The following is a 24,405-nucleotide window of genomic DNA, read 5'->3' on the forward strand; positions in this document are numbered from 1 at the left end:
CTCCGATTGGGTGATTTACCTTTCATGCTTGCGGGCATGAAAGTACACAGAGGGAAGAAATGTATTGATATGTAATCTGTTTGTGTGGATGTGCTGTTCTCTGTGTGAATACGCTCCAGCTCCAGCCATTGTGCAGTTATTTAAAGAGCAGTTTCAAGGAGAAACCAAACGTCACTCTGTTGCTGAGCAGTGTGGCTGTTTGCTTGTCACAAAGCATTAAGAAGGAAACATGGCTGGACTGATCAGAATCAAGAGAGTCTGTGTGCGAGCACAATAGGGTTCGACCACTTTACTGTCTGGATGCGCCTAATACAATAATACAATAATGCAGAATTGTGAGACATTGTGATCTTAATTTTAAGCAAAAAAAAAAAAAAAAAAAAATGTGATTCTCATTTTCGCCAATCATGCAGGCCTGCTTTAAAGTTGATTTTTTTTTTTAGTATTTGATTGTTTTTAACCCTTGGATTTCAGATTTTTAAATATTTAACAAATCTGAATGCAAAAAATGCAAAGATTATTTATTATTATCAGCTGTGTAGGAATCTCAATTTCCAAAATTGAAATTCAAGACTAGGTCCAGGGTCAGGTGGTGTAATTTTCTGTAAAATTTTCAGTTTTTATATTGTATTTAATACTTGCTTTAAACGGCATCTATTTTACCCCTTTTTCAAGATTTAAAAAAGTCTTTCGTGTCTCCAGAATGTGTCTATAAATTTTTTGTTCAAAACACCCATCAGATAATTTATTATAGCTTCCAGTATATTAGAATTTTCTGCTCTGAAGACATTGTAGCTGTTTTGTTGCCTGTGCCTTTATTTCTAGTTCTTCCTGGCTACCATTCCCATTTGCCTCTCAGAGTGTGCCTCAATCTCCACCTCGGCTGCGTCAGATAAACAGTACAGTGACAGACATGAAGGAAACCGATCTTGCATAACGTTTGTGAGAAATACTACAGTAAGGAATTTCCCAAAGATTATTTGATGTACAGCATTTCTGCCATAAACACTCTCAGGATTTAGTATGTTAATGAATATTTCTTTGGCAGTGTTGATGTATTTGATCCTGCCGTTATAGATTGGCTACACTGCTGCTGCTGCTTTGATTATTATGCCAGATCAAGTACCTAGACCTGCTACTGCCAGTATATACACAGACATGGCGTCTGAGATTATAGCACGCTGCTGCTGCAAACATAATATATGTAACCCCCGTAGCAGATCTAACACAGGTGGAGCTGTGGATCCATTATGTTAATGTACAAAATAAATCTCATTTAACGTCCACAAACCGGGATTGAAGCATCCTCTTATAATAATACTGACATGTGGCTGTGGTGATAAAGTAAAGATGGTAAAATGGCTGTAATTTATTACAAGCATGCACTGTTTTAAAAACGTTTTAAACATGCCAAACTCGTCATTTGTTGATGATTGATGATCACAGAGAGCTGAACAGATCTTTTAATCCCAGTTACTTTGCACATGTCTTGTCTTGTTGATATGATTATACGCGTTACTAGGGAGATGTGTTAATTCATGGCTGTCAATCAAATTGGTGGGTGGGGAAACCGCACTCTTACATCACGTTGTGGTGAGCCTCAAAATGGGAGAGATTTGGATCCTAATTAAAGAGATTTATTGTCTTTAAATCACTCAAGTATGACTGTAGACACATTAGACCTACACATCATAGGTGTCCTTTAAAATAATACTTTACATAACCCCCGCCCCTCCTAATTAATTTTTTTATTCACTTATATACAAGTTTTGTAATTTATTTACCTTCCTCTCCCAATCTTTAAGGTTCGAATATATACAACACAAGTGTGCATTGAGCATATGGTAGCATATATTAAACCCACCAGCACATTCTTAGGTCAAAAACAGTTTTTGACTGCAAACCACAAGGTGTGCTTTGCATAACTCTGCAGCACTGTAATAAAGAATACCCACAAACCCCCTGTCTGAAATGATCCACAGCTGCTACTAAAACATACCTCATAAATAGTGCATCGTTGGAGAAAAGAGGAAATAGAAGTGTGAGAGTATGCGTCTGTATGTCTTTACAGAGAATTATCGCTCTTCCTCAAGTAGATTTTTTTTTTCCTTCCAGTCAGGCGCGACAGTCATGGTGAACTCTTGCTGTGGCAGGTACCAGCCTGTTGCTGGGCGATGGGCTTTGGTCATCACCATGGGAACCCTGTGAAGGCCACTGGGTGGGGAGGGTCTACTGCGTCTGCTCTCCCTTCCTGTCGCTCCATTTCAACTCTTTTGTATGAAGCTGCCTGCACCTTCTTATTCAGTGCTGATTGTTGGATGACTCAGTGCGCTGCGTGCTGTGTGATAGAAGCGTGGAAGTGGGAGGATTGTGCATGCGCTATATCTGAAAAGAATCTTTGTTGCTATGTCATAGCAAAATAAAAAAAACAGCAGCCTTTTCCTCTATGGCAGACATAATGGCATTTGTACGCAGTGTGTGCTAGCTTAGGTGAGATAATTATGAAGTATTAAGGTCCTTTCGCATGACTCGCATCAGCATTGTTTAGTGCATTAGACTCTGAGGAGAGAAGCATCAGCTGCTGCAGCTCAAGTTTTTCAAAAATTATGAATATTAAAGGGGAATTATGTAATAGTGCTACTGCCGTCACTTAGTGGAATAATAGAGCATATTTTATAAAACCACTGTGGAAATAAACACTTGGTTGCTTCTGCTCACTAAGCCTGCAATTATTTATTATTTTTAAGTTGATAAAAAGCAGAGTATAATTGTTTCAGGTTTCTTTGATAAATAGGAAGTTTAGAAGAACAGGATTTATCTGAAATAGAAATCTTATGTGACATTAGTAAGTAAATAATGTGTATTTATATATCACATTTATCGTGTATAGCCATACACCCAAAGCGATTCACCATCATGAGGGTGTTTGTCTCTCCACACAAACACCAGTGTGCAGCATATACTTGGATGATGCGACGGTAGCCACATGACAATTGTGCCAGTGCGCTCACCACACACCAGCTATAGGGGGAGTGGACAGACAGTGATAGAGCCAATTTAGTGGATGGGAATGATTGGGAAGCCATGGTCAGTAACATCCCTACTCTTTACAAGAAGCGCTAAGGGATTTTTAATGACCACAGAGAGTCAGGACCTTGGTTACACGTCTCATCTGAAAGACGACGCCCACTGACAGTATATCGTCCTCTTCTCTATACTGGGTCATCAGGACTCACACAGAACACAGGTTGAGCATCCCCTGCTGGTCTTATTAACACCACTTCCAACAGCAACCTAGTTTTCCCATGTGGTCTCCCATCCAGGTACTGACCAGGCTTAGCCCTGCTTAGCTTCAGTGAGTAACTAGTCTTGAGCTGCTGGGTGATATGGCTGTGGCAGACATTATAATTGTCTTTACAATCACTTTTGGTCAATTTAGCATCCTTATAAGTATTAATTTTGTTTCGCACCGTTTAGGGAAAGTGCACAACATCGAAGTATAAGCCAAGACAAAGTAAATATGAAATAAAAATGACTACTGGGTTTGAGTTTTGGAGTTTTTCATTTTAAATACCACCCTCTGCACTTTTAAAGAAATGGTAAGGGATTTTAATCTAGTCAGTACATATTAAGCCTCTTGAACATTATTAATAGGCTATTTCTGATGTTGTTGGTTTGCACTGATTCGAAGTACTGACTTTCATTTTCGAACCGGTGAACTATCGTCTGCTGCTTTCAGTAGTATGGCAAAAAATATCACGCATAATGGTGTTCAGACTTAGATTGGTAGCATATAACACTGGTTAAAGCACATAATGCTACCTGAAGTGATCTTTGTCATAGTAGTATAAGCTGTTGTTCTGCCGCAACCTCACAGAAATAGATAGCTTTTTTAAAATAGAAATTTTGTGTATCGCTGTTGCAGGTAGATAGAATTACTCAGTTTTTTATAGAAAAAAGAAACCTTTCATTGTGCGTCATGGCATCGAATCAAGTATTGTTAGGACACTGTGTTAGACCTTGTCCACATGTACACAGGTATTTTTATAAACAGTTTTCTCTGTTTAAAGAAATGTGATGCATAAGGGCACACCTATCCAACATGTGGCAATAAAAACCTATTATGCTGGGTTTGTGCCAAACAAGGAAAAAGGGAACTTGTGAGTATGTTGCATATCAGTCAATGCAAATGTAAGAACTGAGGTGGATTAATGTCCCATATTGCAAATATCATGGAATACGTGACATGTTTGCTGGAATGTGTGGAAATTGCCTTAATCGCATCTTCTGCATTTGGTTGTGAATCCGGACTTGTTGGTAAATAGTAAAGGAGAAAACAGCATGCACGCTGATGTTATGAGGCAAAAACTGAAGTTGCAGTGGTCACATGACCACATTGTACTCACTGTTTCGGAAAATCTTCCCCCATGCATTTTCAGAAAGTTTTGGTTTAAGTGACCATATACTTTGTTTTCGTGTGGACAAACAGCCAAACCACAGAAAAAAAAGCTGGTTTTGAAATACCCTGTTTATGTGGACAAGACAGTAAACCTTTAATCTACCTTTTCAAAAGAAAGGAAAGAAAAATACAGTAAAATACCCAAACTACCTACTGTAACACAAAAACACAGATCAAACCATTTTCACAAATAAACTGTCTATAGACTTACTATCCCAACATAATTTGTACAATTTTTACGAACTATTTACAAAGACAAGCTACTATGCTTAAGGGACTTTCCAAGAAATAGAGTGAAACAGGCAAAAGTGTCAAATATACCGTAAATCAAAAGAAAGAAAACAAAACAAATAACAAAGCAAACAGTTCCCCTCAAATAAATGCTGGCTCCGTGAGCAGAACAGGTCTCTTTAAGAAAATTAATGCATCAAAAATCTTACTGTTCTAATACTAATATATTTAAAGTAATGTACATTTAGACAGCAGTTTTGCCGTTGATCGTTGATCCTAGTTGTAAGGGCGACAAATAATAACTTGACTTATAGTTGATCATTTATAAAAGGTCGATTTTTCTGATAAGTCATCTGTTGAACTGCATCACAATCATCACAAATACAGAAGACCTATTGGAACCTACATGGACCCAAGATTCTCACAGAAATTAGTCAAGTTTGGTGAAGGAAAAATCATGGTTTTATCAGTATAGGGTGTGCGAGAGATCTGCAGAGTGGATGGCAACATCAGCCTGAGGTATCAAGACATTTGTGCTGCCCTTTACATTAGGAGAGGGCAAATTCTTCAGCAGGATAGCGCTTCTTCTCATACTTCAGCCTCCACATCAAAGTTCCTGAAAGCAAAGAAGGTCAAGGTGCTCCAGGATTGGCTAGCCCAGACACCATACATGAACATTATTGAGCACGTCTAGGGTGAGATTGGGGGGGCAGAACTCTGAGAGTCCTGCAAGAACCCTTTGTATGCCATGTATTCTAAACTCTAAATTATTTCTGTTACATGAAAAGACTTTTGTCTAAGCAAAGTCAGACCTTACTGTTCTAATTAAATAATTAAAAATCAAAGCATGGTCATATTTTATTTTGGGAAATTAAGCGTAATCTAGAGGCCTTTGTCTTTCATATAAGTCACTTCTACTACCAAATGCAGCCACAGGATAACGGTGCCAGTGCACTCACCACACACCAGATGCAGGTGGAGAGGAGAGGTTGTGATGATGGCCATGATGGGTTTGCACTGAGGGAGGCAATTTGACCAGTTAACCCTTCATGACCACAGTAAGTCTGGACTATGGTATAACGCCTTATTCAAAAGACAGTGCTCATTAATAGTATTGATCACAATTCACAATTCTCCAGTAGTATCGGGATGCAGACTTGGATTTGCAAGCTGAGACTGCATATCTCAGACATGCAATGTCAGACACGATGCACTCAATGTTGCTACTGACGTCACTATGAAGGGTAGGGTTAGGGGTGGGGTTACGTGTGCACATTAAAAAGCATTGCATGCAGCTCATCTTGCAACTGCACCAAGTCTGCATTCAGAACCCTCTCTGATACTTGGGCATTTGAACTCACACACACACCACAGGGTGAGCACCCCCTGCTGGCCTCACAAACACCTCTTTCAACATACATTACTTGTATGTATGTACATGTATGTGTGCATGCTTTACAATTATTCATATTCTTGCACTTTTACTATGTAACACACTGTTTGTACCATGTTTATTACTTTAAATGTGGCTTGACATTAAGAGTTAATGTGTCAAAAAAAACATGTTCAGAACTCGAAGTTTAGAAACTCATCTAAAACCTAAACATGTAATTGTTTTACACCATCGTCTGTTGTTGTCTGCACATTTTAGCAAGTGCTTGAATTTCTTTTAACAAATAGCATTGGCTAAACACTCTCTGGCTCAGCCTGCTTGCTGGACTAGTACTCTCTCGCTATTGGTTGAACTGGAAAGTTGATTTTATCAGAAGACAGATTTTATCAAACTATTCTGGTATCCGGAAGGTTTACTTTTGACACTTTTGTGGCCAATAGTTACATAGTTACAGTACACAATGAATTTGACCAAGTTGGAGACCTTTATGAGTATTTGTTCTGCACAGAGAAAGTGACAGAAATGAATAGTGTGTTAAAGTACTTCTGAATGTTGAGCCCTTTAGTGAAGGAGTTTATAGAGAGGTGTTTGCAGAAGATCAGACTATAAGCGAGTAGACTGAGCTGTCAAATATAATGTTAATATGGAAGCTGAAACTGCAGCTTTCCTGTGCAGCACATGTCGTTTCCTGTGAGTGCTTTGTGGTTTATTTGTATGTTTCCCCAAACTGCTGCATCTGTCAGACCGAACTGTGAGCTTCTTGCATGAAAAGTTTCAGCCAATCCAAACACACCACTCCCTCTCTGAAGAAGCTTCTGTTCATATTCCGGATGTTGTAGTGCAATTTAAAAATAAATGTAAATCCTTATTTGTTGAGAACTAATCTAAATATTTTAGGGGAATTGTCCATGAGGTTATGGTTTTCACTCATTTTACATATTTTGTAAGACATGTAGAACAGTACAATCAGTTACTGTATAAATATGGCCAGTATTGAATCTGATCTACAATCATTGACAAGCAGAATATTTCACTTTGGTGTGTTTTATAATTTAATTTATTAATTTAGATTTTTAGGTATCTTTATTCCAGAGTTTAGTAACACAGGGGACAGTCTAATATGCTGATTGGCTGCTCAAGAAGCCTTCTATATAAATGCGAAGGTCAGTGTGGTCAGGTTGATCTACTGTGATGTCCACAAAGGAACATTACTATTGTGATTAGTGGGTTTTGATCAGATTCAGACGGTTGGCTTTGCTGCTCAGCCTTTGACGTCTATGAATAGACTGGAGTTTCTGTGCTCTCGCTTTTAATTGTAATAAGGGTTCACTGATGAACAAAGCACCTAAAATGAGTGCATCTGCTTTTGAAGAGGGCAGGATGTGATCATAGAACCCTACACCTGCACACTGTGTGTTTGAGCGCATGTGTGGGTAAGATTTTGACTACATTATTGGATCCAATGTCACAGTACACAGCTACACTACGAAATTTACACTATGGGGTAAATATTCTTTAAAATAAATTTGAAATGTAGGTCATTTTCTGTAAGGGTTGCATCGTACTCTGATCAGCCACAAATTTTGGACAGTTTGTTCATTGTTTGTTCCTCAACATGTTTTCTGATTGACAGCAAATAAAATATGAAAAACATTTTCTGAAAAATGTAACTGAATAATTTAATTGTTTGAAGTGGAACAAAAAAAAAAAAATGCAGGACAACTAATATAAGTTTTTGATCCACTTCAATTATTGACTACTATAAGCTACCTGACAAAAGTCTTGTCACCTATCCAAGTTCTAGTTGATCATTTGGTTTCAGAATTGTCTTATATAAAAGGCAAAGGCCTCTAGATTACGTTTATTGCACAAATGTCTTAATACCTCAGGCTGTTGATGTTGCCATCCACTTTTCAGGTCTATCGCACTCTCCCATACTGAATGTAACCCAAAACCATGATTTTTCTTTCATCAAACTTGATGTATTTCTGTGAGAACCTTGGGTCCATGTGAGTTCTAATCTGTCTTCTGCAGTATTTGTGATGATTGTGATGCCCTTCAACAGATAAATTGTCTGAAAAATCTACCTTCTGCCACTTTTCCAAAAGATTAACTAGAAGTCAAGTTATTATTTGTCACCCTTACAACTCTTACAAAGTCATTCTTAAACTAATAAATACATAAATCATATTGGAATAATCAAAGGTGGTGAGTGAACTTTGAGATACAGTCAGCCTGCATTTAACTTCAGTAATTATCTGACATGGTTTTTACAACCAGAGGAAATGTATTGATTGATGACGTGCAGTGTTTTGGAGTCTAGCTCAAATAGCATAACTACATTTTCAGCAGCTTGACAGTAGCTCAGCTAGTTATAAAACAATGTCTACTTTCCCAGTAGCCAATTTCTCCAGCAAGTTTGTACAGCAGCTTGCTTTGTACAGTAGCAGAAGTTTGTACAGTAGTTTGACAACAGCTACATTCCATTTAGTGAATCTGCAATGATCCGAAACAGCACAGTATAGTGTTACAAGATCTACAATAGGGTATTACAATCATCTACTTGTTTCTCATGGTTTTACATGTATTTATTAAAATAATTTATTACTGTTATTTTGTCAATAATATTTTTCAAGTAACAAAAGTTGAATTTCAATCCATAAAGTATTTTATCAGTAGGCAACTAACATGACGTTTGTTGAATGAATGTTGAATGTGAAGAATGTGACAGTTTCAATAAATGTTCATAATTAAATGGAGACGTAAGTTATTTTTTATTTATTTATTTATTTTTTTAAAGTTGTTATTGTTGAAAAAACGTGGGGATGGCACAGTAGCTCAGTGGTTAGCACTGTCGCCTCACAGCAAGAAGATCATTAGAGGCATTTCCACTATCGGGCCAGTGTGAGCCAGGGCTTTTATCGGGCCAGGCCAGGCCAATCGCCCGGGAGGTTGAGCAGTGAGGCTGAAATCGTGTCGCGTTTCCACTGTCGGGCTAGTAGCTCGCAGCGCGTCACGCAAACCCCGCCCCCTGAACATCCCCCGAATCGAACGTCACTCAATTCGCCCACTTCAGCGGGAATCAGGCAGATAAAGCACACCATCACATCATCACGAAACTATTAAAATTAGGACAACCAAAACAAACAAATGACACGTTACTGTACAGCAGTACAATGTGTGTCTATACGCACATGCCTGTGTGTTCTCATTCATCATATTCATTTACTCGCCGACTGACTATTGGCATCGAAATCCAGTGGTCTTGCCACTAACGGAGGGAGCCAGCGCAGGGAGCGCACACATCCATAATATAAAACCACATATATAAAATTCTCCATTAATAACTCGATATAAAATGTATTTTATAACATCCTCAGTTAGACAGACGCTGTCCAACATTCATCCCAAATGCTCCGGAGAGAACTGAAACATGAATTTTTCCCTATAGGCTTTATGACACTTAATAGGTGATTCCCTTTATTTAAAGATGTTGCTTATTATATCTTAAGTAAAGGAAAGTGTTAAGTGTTTTAGCACATAAGAGCACGTAATAAAATTTTCTCCCCTCTGTTCACGTGGGGTTTTCCTCAGGGTGCTCTGGTTTTCCCCACAATCCAAAGACATGCACTATACTGTAGGTGTATTGAATAAACCAAATTGGCCATAATGAGTGTGTGTGTGTGTGTGTGTGTGTGTGTGTGTGTGTGTGTGTGTGTGTGTGTGTGTGTGTGTGTGTGTGTGTGTGTGTGTGTGTGTGTGTGTGTGTGAGAATGTGAGAGTGTATGGGTGTTTCCCAGTACTGGATTGTGGCTGGAAGTGCATTCACTGCGTAAAACATATGCTTGAATAGTAGGCGGTTATTCCGCTGTGGCAAACTCTGATATATGAGAGACTAAGCCAAAGGAAAATGATTAAATGAATGAGAAAACATGTTTAATTAAAGTTAATTTATTTAATAAAGTAAATTTTTTTTGCAGTTTTACACACAAAAATGTGAAAATGTAATAAAACATTTTAAAAAATGTGGAAATTAGTAGCTTCAATGAAACTAGCTATTTTTATGAAGTAACTTGTCATGCTAGCTGCTTTTTTTAGATGTGTAGTTTGACAGTAGATTAGATATTTTACCATATAGCTTATTAAGTTTAAGTTTTAGAGTAGTTTCCCCAACACTGATTACATGTTAAACATTTCAAGATAGCAGACGCATCAACATGGGAGTGTGTCTGAAGTGATCTGAAATGACACGTATATACTTATCTATGGCAACAGCCTGTATTGTTATGCATTGATAATTGGATCAGTTTCTCAGAAAGTTTTGTTCTGCTCAACTTACGTCTGTCATAATAATCTATATCAACGTATAATATATTACTTACTATTAATATTAACAATATATTACTTACTAATTATATTACTAATATATTCATTCATACATTCGGTTATTTTTGGCTTAGTCCCTATATTAATCTGGGGTCACCACAGTGGAATGAACCGCCAACTTATCCAGAATATGTTTTTTTTGCAGCGGATGCCCTTCAAGCCGCAACCCATCACTGGGAAACCTATACACACTCATTGGCACACATACATACACTGTAGACAATTTAGCTTACCCAATTCACCTGTACCGCATGTCTTTGGACTGTGGGGGAAACCAGAGCACCCGGAGAAAAGCCACGCAAACACAGGGAGAACATGCAAACTCTACACGGAAACGCCAACTGACCCAGCCGAGGCTCGAACCAGCGACCTTCTTGCTATGAGGCGACATCACTACCTACTGTGCCACTGAGTCACCTACTAATATATTACTTACTAATAATTAACTTACTAATATTAATATATTGTGCAATAATTGAAGATGACCTTGAATATTTTTTTTGGCGTTGCAATATATATTTACAAATTCACAAATAATGTTAAAGCCATTTTACAATGACATGTAACATCTCACTGGTGTTAGTGTTTGTAATTGAACATTTACCTAATAGGACATTTAATATATATATATATATATATATATATATATATATATATATATATATATATATATATATATATATATATATATATATATATATGTATATAATAGGACATTTACCTTTTTAATATCAAATTATAGAATCTAAATACCCTTAATGATGATAAATATTTAAAAGTGTCTTCATTATTAGGCTGTTATATAATCATTGTACAATCAGTATCATAAAATGATCTCAAAATGACAATAATAGCGCTTATCTCAACAAATTCTGTAACAATACATCCCACAACAAAAATTCCACGTGACAGGCCTGATTTGAACTTGTATGATAGAAATGGAACAAAATATTTTTGAAGCATTTCCATTTTCGAACATAGCGACTAAAGAAATGAGCTTTTATTGTGGAGAGGGACTAATTAGATCGGTATAGCACAAAGATGGTGCTATGGTTTTATTTGCGTCTGTCGCCTGTTGTTTTTCCTGTCTGCAGATCCTGTTTGGACAGGCACCCATATGCTGGGCTTAATTTCATCTACAGGCTTTCATTGTCTGCTATTGTTTGTATTCTGTTCCCTGTGTCCCATCTGTATAAGATGACAGGGAATTATAATACAAATGAATTATAGTGTGTCTGTTCTCTTTATTAGGAGTGAATCTGTGTTTTGTCGCAAGGGCCCACGCTACAGGGGTGACATTGTCATCGGACTATTCAGATGAGTCTACAAAGGCCCCTTCACACCTGCACCTACTCTGCATTTCACAGCCTTCTTCTGTTGAGCTTTCATTTGTTTGAATGGACCTTCACAGCCATGAGCGCATTATATTGTTCGCTGAGCTGCTTTATGCTGCTGTTTTGAGCTTTCCATGTACCAATACCGTCTCATCGCACTGTTTCTGAATGCAAGAATGAGTATTCTGTGAGAAACATGCACTGACCATGAGTTAAGGCTTTTTTTAGCTAGATAATTTTCTAAAAGATGTAAATATTTTGTTCATTCAACTCTTTTTCCCCAAATCTGTATTATTTACTGTAATAGGAACACTAAAGGAGATTATTCTGTATTTTTTGTCACTTCAATTAATGTAATTTTCTTTTAAAAACCAAAACATATCCATGTTTGTACCTACAGCCAGCAGCTAGCTTTCTGCAACTCTCACATGGTCACCCTCTGAAGCTAAGCAGGGCTGCACTAAAGCCTAGTTCACACTACAGGATTTTAAACATCAGCAGATCGCTGTGCTGTTCACACTACATGACTTGACTTTGTGTCTTTTGATCTCTGTGGTGTTCACACTACGCAACACTCCGTGAACGATCCACAAGAGGGGGGTCACACACTACATGATCTGACAACAACTCATTCCCCATCAGCTCATTCAAGCTACCAAACCACAGCCAATGAAAATTTGAGAGAGGAGTCGTCAGAAAAAGCTGAACACTATTGGCTGCTTGTGTGCTGATTACATCACTGACAGCGTTTCAAGCTTTGGAGAAAGCATTTAAAAACATCGTCAAATCAGCTGATTTATCAGTGGATTAATCACTCATCTGCAAGGTTTGAGTGGATAGATACACAGAGAGTTTTTAATTTTTGTAATTTTATAACTCTTTGAAATAAAACTAACATATTTATAAAACCCTGCCGTTTTCTAACTATTAGTGTACTTCTTTCTGACATTGTTATTTTTTTTTTTATTACAAAACAGTAAAGAACTGAGCATTTCTGCCTTAAATTACCATATTGGTTAAAATGACTGCATGCATGTCTGATACTTTTCGCTGTGACTTTAAATATGTGTCCATTTTCTTGCCTAGCAACTTCCTGCTAACATAAACAAAACTTTCTGATGGCAAAAACATCAATTTACTTCAGATATCTTTCAAAACAGCATATTCTGTGCCGAATAGCTCCTGTTTGAAAGTGAAAATGAAAGCCAAGCCTTTAAGTGTTTTAGTATCTTAACTACATATTTATAGGCTGTATTGCCAAAAAAAAAAAATTATTTTTAGGGTAATGGTGTCATTAAATATGATGCCAGACATTCAAAGCTTAAGTTTAATATCTCAATAATAGCTTTGAATGTAAATATGTTGTGACAAAATGGCGTTTCATATGACAACGATCAGAATGAGCAGTATGGTAATTCTAATAGTTACAGAATTCTAGTTCCACTGTTATTATAGCCTACTCTCATGTCTGTGCTAATGCAGAATGAAGTGAGTGCACCGATGCCCATTCTGACCAATCAAAGATGTTTCTGCTGAGCTCCTGAACACACAGCCATTCAGCTGAATGCTGATCTGCTCTCTCATTGGCTGCAGCTCGTCACTACATCTGACCACACGTGGGGTTGAGTCGGCCGACTGCTCTGGAATATTTAGCATGCTGAATGTTGGATTTCCGTCTGCGAGGTGTCAGCGACGCGTCAGCGAGCCTCGTTGATGCGTTGCTCAGTAGTTCACACATAAAGAGCGGCGAGCGCCGAGCACCCGCAGATTTCTTCCCGATCACAGCCCGATCTGTCGGCGAGCTCGTTAACTTCCAAATCGGGCTCAAATCAGGCTTAAAATCCTCTAGTGTGAACTAGGCATTAGTGGTTTTAGTGAGACCAGCAGGGGGTGGTCTGTGTGGGTCCTAACACCCCAGTATATTGATGGGGACTCTATACTGCTCAGTGAGCGCCGTCTTTCGTATGAGACATTAAACTGACATCCCAGGATGTCCTTCGAAAAAGAATAGGAGTTTAATCCTGGCATCCTGGCCAAATTTGCCCACTAGCCGCTGTCCATCATGGTCTCCTAATCATTCCCATATCATGACTTCATCACCCTGTCTCCTCTCCCCCAATCAGCTGGTGTGTAGTATGCAGTCTGGCGCAAATTGGTTTGCCGTCGCGTCATTCAGGTAGATGCTGCACACTAGTGGTGCAGATTTGAAAGGAGATTTGAGTGTCCAGGAAAGCGCGATATAAATGTAAGCAATTATTATTAACTAATATTATTATGTTTCTGATAACCGATATGCAGAACTGAATGGCTAAATGGCTTCAATTATATTCCATTTAGATACAATATGAATGGGCCCTCAATATTTTACTTCAAATCTTAGCTTTGATTACCTGAAATCTTTATTTAAAATGAAATGATGGTAAATTAATCCCTCTTACTCAGCTAGATTCTAGCAGGAACACCAAAACTGCTTAAAACTGCATCTAAAACATAATGTCATAAATGCAAATAAATTTGATCTCAAAACTTTGTCCGTTTGACATCCACAAATTCATTCTTATTTGACAACCAACATAACAACACACAAAAAAATATTATAATATAAGTAAAGTTAACCCTCTTTGGTGTATCCCTTGGATCTGATTTGACAGTCCGTGACAGCAAGGTGGTTGCCTTTACCGCAATTTTAGCCAGATGTACCATACTTTTAAAGTGAAAACACACTTTCTGAGATGCTCACTCTCTGGCTCACAAGATTCATTTTATAAGACTTGGAATTCCTTTCTTGATTACATCAAAGGCCTGCCTATTATACCTGGTGCTGGCAACCTGTAACATTTACCATTTTATTCGAATTTTTTCACATCTGTATCCAGTTATTATGATGTCATGTTCTTATGTATTTGATTTTCTTAATTTGGTATTTACGTATTTATTTATTTATTGTTTTTGCGAATTAATGAGAGGTTAGGGGATGGGATTAATAATGGACAATACATTACTGTTTACCTCTCAATATTTAATTTGTTCTGTCATACAAAAGAACAATAAAAAAGATTAAAATAATATAAGAAAATCTTTATTTATCTGAATACTTCAATTATAAACGACAAACGTACACTGGATTTTGTATCCCTATAATGCATGTGAAATACCTTGATCAATTTGACCTTAGAGTAACATCTAACATTGGTGTCAAAAATGTATCAAAACTTGCTTTTTTGACACTAAGGTTGGATGAAGGGCTGCACAATATTGAAAATAATTACACATTGCGATATTTTTTTATTCTGCGATATATACTGCCATATGAGTACAAATTTGCTAGATGAGTTGGAAAACTGTTTAAAATGAATTGCTTATTTTAGTTTGATTGTGATGATTCTGTAGGTGAGTGCATAAAATATAATAAACAATCTACAATGCACAGATAAATTCAGTGAAGAAAAATATGCTTATTAAATAAACAGCATTTTATTGTTTTCCAAAGAGTGGAAATGTACTCTGGTATGCAGTAATATTATATATTATATATATATTGAATAATCAATTATAAAATAATACTGCATAGTCTTCGTTTGATAAACAATGCAATAAAAATAACAGTTATAATTTTTCTTTTAAGTTACAAACTTTAAAAAAAAGTACACTCTCTTATACCTGAATGCTTTTAAAACCCTCACACAGTCACAGGGCTTAAAAAAAAAAAAAAAAAAAAAAACACTTACAAAGTAATCAATTATAATCCAGACTCAACATTGCATATACTCGCGATGTGATTATTGCAAATGATTACATTTCGATATCGATGCTGAAACGATATATTATGCTGCCCTGTATGTCATTCTGACATCAAAGTAGTCAATTGACTTCAAATTAGCATATTTGCCATTTTTTAATGTCTTTTTGACACCAAGGTGCCTGCTGAGATATTGATAAAATATTTATTTAATTACCAATGGAGCCCCCAATTATCGATTCTACATCTCTTCTGAGATTTTCAAAATCGCTATTGTCTTTTGAATCAATTCTGAGGTGTTTCAGCAGATGGGCCTTTTCCAGACTAATGTCGCCCCAAAGGCAGACAATTTAATGAAGCTGTTTCATTACCAAAATATACTCAAGATTATGTAATTCATACAAAATCGTGTTTTTGGGGCATGACTTGAAAGACATGACTATAAGATTTACTGTTTCAAAGCACCAAGCATATTAAACATTTGTGCAGCATATCTCGTTTGCACTCTAAAAAAGTGTTTATAATTTGTAGAAGAGAAAAAAATACTTTACCTGTGAAAAAATTTAGTTGCTTCTTCACAGATTCAGTGCAGGCAATCTTGCAAACAAAATAAGTCTGCCAGATTATGGAAAACTGAAAATAAATATACAGAAAAGAAAAATTGCAAGGAAAAGTATTTGTAAAATTCAGTGGACATCATGAGGATGTAATGTTGTTATGGGCTAAAGTGAAGTAAAGTCTTTTCTAAAAAAAAAAAAATAAATAAATAAATAAATAATTCTGACATTTTTCAAAATATGACAGTAGATTTTTTTTTCAACCCACTTAAAACATGATTTTGTAGTTTTGTATAATACTATTTTGTAGTTTTGCAGAGGAATGCAATGAAAGTTTTTAAAGTAAATAATAATAATAAAAACTTGTAGAACATCTGTTTTCAGCATTGATAAAAAAAAAAAAAAATTCTTAGGCACCAAATAGGCATTATTTTAAAAGACTGGCGTACTGATGCTGAAAATCTACTGTGTATATATAACATGAAGTGAAGTTTATTTATGAACTAATTTCGAGAAGATCATGTGCTTATGATTGACCACAGCTGGTCCTGCATTAACTATCATATAATTTACCAATCAAATGAATCCAAACGCACATGGATAACGAGATTGGTTGGGCCAGTTGGCATTTCTGTGAGGAGTTTACAGTACATGTTTTCCTCGTTTTCTTGTGGATTTCCCCTAGATACTCTGATTTCCTCCCACAGTCCAAAGACAATATAATGAATAAACCAAATTGGCAGTATGTAAGTGTTTTAGTACTAGGCATTCACCGCATAGCCAAATGCTAGTATAGTTGGCACTCCATTTCGCCGTGGCAACCCCTAATAATCATGGAATAGGCAGAGTGAAGAAATTCGGGAGAGAGCTCAAGACCTACCTGGGCTCAGACTTTCCTCTCTCGCCATGAAACGGGAGGGAGCCCCAGGCTCAAGAGTCTTCACAGCTCAGGGCTCTCTCCCAGGACAGCATGCCAAACATGCTTAATAATCAATCATCAGCTAAGCGCAAACTCTTGAATACATTTTTGTGTCAAATAGAATAAAGTTAATATTAAGTATTAATAATATAACCATTAATTTAGTAGTATTTTGCAGTATTATGTTTTATTATAATTTCAGCATTGGTAAGCAAAAAACAAACAAACAAAAAAAAAACAATAGATTTTCTAAAAACATTTTGATTGGTAATGTGTTTTTCAGATTAAATGGCCATCACTAGAACAATACCATTAGCCTGCAGAGTGTACAAAAGCTACTAGTCCTACCCCTGTATACTGTAAGTTTTACTGCGATTTATACATTTCAATCCATCTAATCATGTAGTCTTCCTCTCCTTTGGTCTCTGGCCTCATCCACCTACTCCATCGCTCATCCTCACCTCTGCTTCCCTACACAGTGTTCGCTCTGACCTCTTCTTCTCGTTGCATATTCTGTACTGTAAGAGTATGTAACAGAGTCGTGTGGGTTTTGTGTGGCTCATATATGCTCACCGGAGCCTCTCCGTGTGCCCAGACTGTATTGAAACTGCTCTCTTTTGTGTGTGTAAGTGTCATCGCTGCCATGAGCTGTATTCAGAAGGAGAATATTAAAACAGCTTCTTATGAATAGGAAGTCATAAAAGGGGGCCTGCTTGATTAATAATGGATGCGGCAGTTGGGGTGGGAGGCGATCAGGAAGGGTAGTTTTTTGTGCCAGTGTTCCAGCTGACTGCCAGTGCCCTGCTGACCCGCTGCTGCTCATATCCTGACTATATGACACTTCTGTGCAACTCCAATTACTCAGCAGAAGAATTGTGGTTGTAAAATATTAAATAGAGTATTAATTTTGGCTATATATATATATATATATATATATATATATATATATATATATATATATATATATATATATATATATATATATATAGTCAAAGTCAAAATTATTAGCCCTCCTTTCTAATAGTTTTACTAACTAACTTTTAATTTCTTCCTTTTTAAACATTTTTTTTTTTAGTTTTGATAATTTTATTAACTTTAATTATCTTATTGTTTTTTAAATGTTTAAATAATCATGTTCCAATCCATTTTTTTGATCTAATCAGTAGGCATTAAACCTCTCACAGAGTTACACGGGTAACTGCTAATGGTGACTGTCTAGTGCCAAATGTAAGACCTCTTTTGGTCAATCTGTCTTCTCTATAAAGGGAGCCAAACTGTGGAAAGATTTACCTGTTAGCTTAAAATCAGAAAGTAATATAAATATGTTCAGTAGTGTTCTTAAAAAGTGGTTAAAAACAAAACAGCAGTGTTTGCACAAATAGTCTACTGTTAGTTTGTTGGATCATGTTGCCTTTGCTTTTGCTTCAGTAATTTTATGTAAAGAATTATAATGTTGTGTATGTGTTTTTTTTATATTTTCATTTTGTCAATATTTTCAAGCCTCCTGTGAACAGGTGTTGAGAATTAGCAAGTTTGCTGAAACACATAAACAGATGCATTTGGTTGTTCAGTGTAGTTGTGATGTCCATGTCAAATAAATAAATAAATAATTTCTTTAATCTATTCCATGATGACATGTACAGAAAAGTTTACTAGATACTAGTATTCAGCTTAAATTTTAATTTTACTAGGTTTAGTAAGTTAACTAAGTTAGGATAATTAGGCAAGTAGTAGACAAGTCTTTTACTTGATTTTTTTAAAGCAAACTGTTTAACATCAACAAATTAAAGATTTTAACACAGCAACTCAAACATATAGACATGAAAGTACATGAAAAAGAAACAGTAGATAATGCAGGGTGAAATAATAGACAGACAGACAGACAGACAGACAGAGTTGAAATCAGAATTATTAGCCCTCCTTTGAATTTCTTTTTTAATTAATTCCCAAATGATGTTTAACAGAGCAAAGATGTTTTCACAGTATGTCTGATAATATTTTTTCTTCTGGAAAAAGTCTTATTTGTTTTATTTAATTTTATTTAGTTTTATTTAAAAAAAAAAAAACATTGCAATACAATAACTTGCCTAATTACTCTAACCTGCATAGTTAACCTAATAAACCTAGTTAAGCCTTTAAATGTCACTTTAAGCTGTATAGAAGTGTCTTGAAAATATTATTTACTGTCTTCATGGCAAAGATAAAATATATCAGTTATTAGAGATGAGTTATTCAAACTATTATGTTTAGAAATATGTTGAAAGAATCTTCTTTTTGTTAAACAGAATGGATGGATGGATGGATGGATTAATTAGTTGATTGATTGATTGATTGATCAATCGATTGATTTAGGAGCGTGGGCTTACAATTTAAGTTTTCTGAATAAATCTGTCCTAAAAATATGACAGGAATTGTCTCCAAACTTTGAAAAATCTATTATTTGAGTCTTGGGTGCGATATCTGAGTTTTTCTTGCTTATCTTGCTGATATACATTACATTTTCTACCCATTTAGAATATGTATAAGTATAAGCCTCCAGGCCAACAAAGAAGAGAAAGCTAGTTTAATTAAATGACCTGCTGGTAGTACAAGGTTTTTAGGTGTCACACCATCTGGTTGTATCTTCTTTTCACATATTCTGTATAAGTCACAAACACAGGCAAATATGGTCCTAGAGATGGACATGTCCAGAACATATTGCCAAAGGTGGCCTGATCTCTGTGGCACCTAGAACATGTTGGGTCAATTTCTGGAAATATTCTTGACAATTTGCTTTTAGAAAATTACAGCCTATGAATTATTTATTATTAATTATTAAATCGTAATAAATGGTGTTTGATGCAGATAGATGTTAAGTAAATTTGCTTAATTGTTAATTCCCAGACAGCACAAGTCATTGTATAACAGTGGTTTGTTCTGTAGACAATTGATAATAATATTGATCTTAAAATGTTTATATTTTTTATTTTTATTATTAAAAGCTGCATTAATTATGACTAAAAAAGAGAAAAAAACACAAATAAGACTTTTTTTCAGAAGAAATAATATTATAGTAAATACTGTGAACATTTTCTTGCTCTGTTGAACATCAGACAAGAACTATTTATCATGAGAAATATCTTTGTGCTCAACTGTATATCGTTATCATGATAAGCGTATGTGCAATATTCGTATCGTAGAGTTTTTAAATTAAAATATATATATATATATATATATATATATATATATATATATATATTTTATGTGCCAATCATCTGTGTGTTGCACGCATAGGTTGTTTATCCAAATTTAATCATTTATCAAAACAGTTGCGCATGAGAAATTGAGAAATTAGTTCATGACAACCTTAGTTTTTTATAGAAGCAAAGTAACTGATTATTTGTTGCACAATGACTTGATTTCTTAACAAAATAAGGTGTTATGTGTCTAACTGTTGCTCAAGCTTAAAAAAAATTGATGTTTTGGAAGTATGTGTCAGTATATGGTGTGTATGAAATGTAGTGCCATTAATTTAACATATACTGTTGAAAAATGAAAGCGCTTTTGTTTAAACAAACTAAAAGGTCCTGTTTGACTCAAGGTGAAAGAAGTAAGAGTATAGTTTCTATTGTCCATGATTTGAGATTTATGTGGATTTTTTTTATTGATTTAGGCAATTCAGTTACTTATTGAGTAACTAAGTTAATACAAAGTGATTTAAATACTATTTTATTAATGTAATTAGTAATAATGACTTGCTGTTTTGAAGTAGCAGCTAACACAACAGAGAGTTTAACGCAAGAAATGTTAATAAATATTAAATACTGGAAGGAGTAGAGATAAAAATGACTACAGTTAATGAGGATCTGAATATCTGCTGAGGTTTGTAGTCTTTTATAGTGTTTTAAAGTCTAAATATTTACACCTTGACATCTGTTAGGAAGTTTACTTTAGTATGATAAATATATGAAAAATTGATTTATTAAAAACTTGCTAATGAAAAGCATTTCTGGGGAAATTGTATCACAAGAAATATAATAACAGAACTCAAGAACAATATTGCATCTTTTACAATACTTTCAAGATCTAATAATTTGGTATTAGTTAATATTAATAATGCTGTATTATGTTAATAATATATGGTTTTATTATATATATCTATTTTTGTATTATAGCCTAATATTCCCTTTTTTTTGTCTATCTTGTGCAATCCTTGTGAAATAAATTTACATTTAATTCTGAAAGTCTAATGTTCATTAATGGTGCATTTTTAAAATTAAAACTACAGTGAAAACAGTAATATTGTGCAAAAAAAAAAAACACTACAAATTACAATAGTTTTTTTTTTCTTTTGTTAAAACCTTTGGAGTCTTAAATTTCAATGACTTTTCAAACTTCAATGACTCTTCTTCAGGAATTATTTTACATTGCTTTCAGAATGCATGAATTTTTCAGTATTTATAGTGGTCTAGTACTGGTCCACACATGATCTCTTTGCTGCAGTTTACTAGGATATTATGTTTTGCACACACTGCACATTTTATGTAGATGGTTTGTATTCTTAGTTGTGTGTTGCCATTTTTATTGCTGTTATTTTTTTTTTAATTTAGCACCATGGTTTGGGAAGAACATTTGACTGTGTACTGTACTGTACCAACTATGTGTGGTTAAAAGGGCTTAAAACTTAGAAAACCCTTAGTTTTATCAACTTAATATATTTAAAGTCAATAAGTGTAGTTGAACAGTAATTGTAGTTTTAACAAGTAATTTGTTGAAGTTGATGCAATGTTGACAATTACAAACATATAATTACTTTCACATTTGCAGTGGGGAAGACACTTGAGCCTAAACAGCTTGCTCTTTTTTACCTTATATTAATTTAAAAAACAAACCATCATGACCTAAATATGATTTACATTTACTGTTATAATTGCTAATTCAGCATTATTTGCACACATCTCTGCTTCTGACTTAAAAAAAAAAAAAAAAAAAACTTTACAGATCAAATGTAAAAGGCAAAAAGTACAATATTATGCTTTGTAATGTAGCGTTCCTAAAGTTTACCAAATGTAAAATAATCAAAGTGCAAATCCTTTAAAGAAGTATTTAAATTCGGTAACGATGTAAAAATGCCTACATGTATGATGTAAAACGTTTTTTACTTCCAGTATCCAGCTGTTTTCAAGTATAAATGTTTTTTTTTTTATTAAATATTGATTTCTAATATTTCCTTGTAGCAGAAATGGTCCAAATTTAAATACTGTAATTCTATATGCTAGCTTTTCTCAGCCACTTCTCCTTGCCTCAACTGTGCGTTTGTAGATTATAATACAGATACCTGTTTGAATTCCTCTGCGAACTTCAACACACCCCACCAATTTCCCTTTTGCTTGTTTTAAATTTACTTCCCCTTTAAGACTTTGTTTGCATCTATATTTGTATGATTGCAATCAACAGTAATTCCTGGTTTGTTGAATAATGCTTTTTTTTAGCTAATGTAGCTGACTCTTGTCTTTCTTTGTGTGTCTCTCTGAAGGACCCGCGCAGTAAGCACAAGTTCAAGGTCCACACATACTCCAGTCCGACCTTCTGTGACCACTGCGGCTCTCTGCTGTACGGCCTCATCCACCAGGGCATGAGATGTGACCGTGAGTAACCCTCCCTTACTTTCCTCCATTTAATTGCACATAATCCACCAGTCACAATACTTATTTTGCCAGTTTTATTAAATGAGTGAATAGTAGCCCTGTGAAATATGGCAAAATTATTTTTAAAAATTATAATAATTTGGAAATATACCAAATTTTTTCATGATGTCACAAAATACCTTGTTTGTGGTAATACTTTTAATAATAATATTTTTGTCCCTGACTTGTCAGACTTGTTGAACACTTTCAATAAATAGGGGTGTCACACCGAAGCACAATTCTAAAACAAAAACTTAACAGGTGTACACCATGGGCTTCAGTCACATGATTATCAATGGAGCCCTTCAATTAATTAAAGTTTTAAATTATCATTTAAAATACTGAGCGATATTGCAGCAATTTGAATCTTTTTGGCCAGAGGTCTATTGATTTTTATATGTTAAAAACAGCTTGGTATGCTGCTTGATGTTTCAAACTGGTTTATTCTTATAACATTATTCTACTTTTTATATATAGTCAGGAACACACGTGTTTGTAGAGTAAATAGAATCACCATTTTCAGTTTTTTATTCCAAGTCATTTCTTTCATTGGCAACTGAAACGAAAGTTCTAAAACAATCGCAAAAACTGAGCACAGTTCCACATTGCTAAATAAGGTCAATAGTGTCACACCAGAGGACATGGTTTTCAGTGACAAAATGTATTCAGTTCTTATGTTTCTAGAAGTATATGGATGAAAACAATGATTACTATTTACTAAAATAAGAATATTTAGACGATAAAACATATTTTAATAGAATGTGTATTTTTAAATGATATTAGAGAACATTTTTATTCAGGAGTTATTTTAAGTGAAATGTTTGAAAAGGTGCCTTCAGGAGCAATTTTAGATTCTTTATCTTTAATCAAACTAAAAGATTGTATATGACTCGTTTTAATGTTGTTGCTATTTGTGTTTTTTAAGAAACTGATATGATTGTTTGTTCATAAATAAACAAATAAAATTACTAAAAAAGATTGAACAAATTAGTAAAATTTGGCTTGAGGAATTTATTGATCTTTTAATTATTTTCTGTTTTTTAATCATTTATAAGAGTTGTATTTTATAGAACTATGCGTGTTATGGTCACACTATACCTATACATATATATATATATGAATAAAACAAAGCATAATTATAACAAGAGATCCATGTAGAAGGAAAGAAAGTTTAACCATTTACTACATTTTTTATATTGACACTACTGATTATATTCGTTTTTGTCATGTGTGACAGAAAAAATACAATGTTGCTTCAACAACACATACACTGCATAACGAAAGTCTTGTCATCGATCCCAGTTGTACGAGAAACAAATAATAACTTCTAGTTGATAATTTGGAAAAATGGCAGACAGTACATTTTTCACATTGAACTGCATCCTAAAAATCACAAATACTGCAGAAGACCAATTTGGAACTCACATGGACCCAAGGTTCTTACAGAAATCAGTCAAGTTTGGTGAAGAAAAAAAATCATAGTTTGGGGTAACATTCAGTATGGAGGCGTGCGAAAGATCTGCAGAGTGGATGGCAACATCAACAGCCTGAGGTATCAAGACATTTGTGCTGCCCTTTACATTACAAACCACAGGAGAGGGCAAATTCTTCAGCAGGATAGCGCTCCTTCTTATACTTCAGCCTCCACATCAAAGTTCCTGAAAGCAAAGGTCAAGATGCTCCAGGATTGGCCAGTCCGGTCATCAAACATGAACATTATT

General features: G+C 35.0%; 1 protein-coding gene across 2 annotated transcripts in view; it reads left to right on the forward strand.

Moving 5' to 3' along the window:
- Positions 1–24,405, forward strand: part of prkcbb (protein kinase C, beta b) — a 261,820-nt gene that overhangs the window by 82,993 nt on the left and 154,422 nt on the right. For both annotated transcript variants that reach the window (NM_200978.1, XM_005164005.6), the window contains 1 exon segment: positions 22,534–22,645. In NM_200978.1, coding sequence (NP_957272.1) covers positions 22,534–22,645 — 112 coding nt within the window.

This window comes from Danio rerio, chromosome 3 (genome assembly GCF_049306965.1).
Source record: "Danio rerio strain Tuebingen ecotype United States chromosome 3, GRCz12tu, whole genome shotgun sequence".
NCBI classification, from domain to species: Eukaryota; Metazoa; Chordata; class Actinopteri; order Cypriniformes; family Danionidae; genus Danio; species Danio rerio.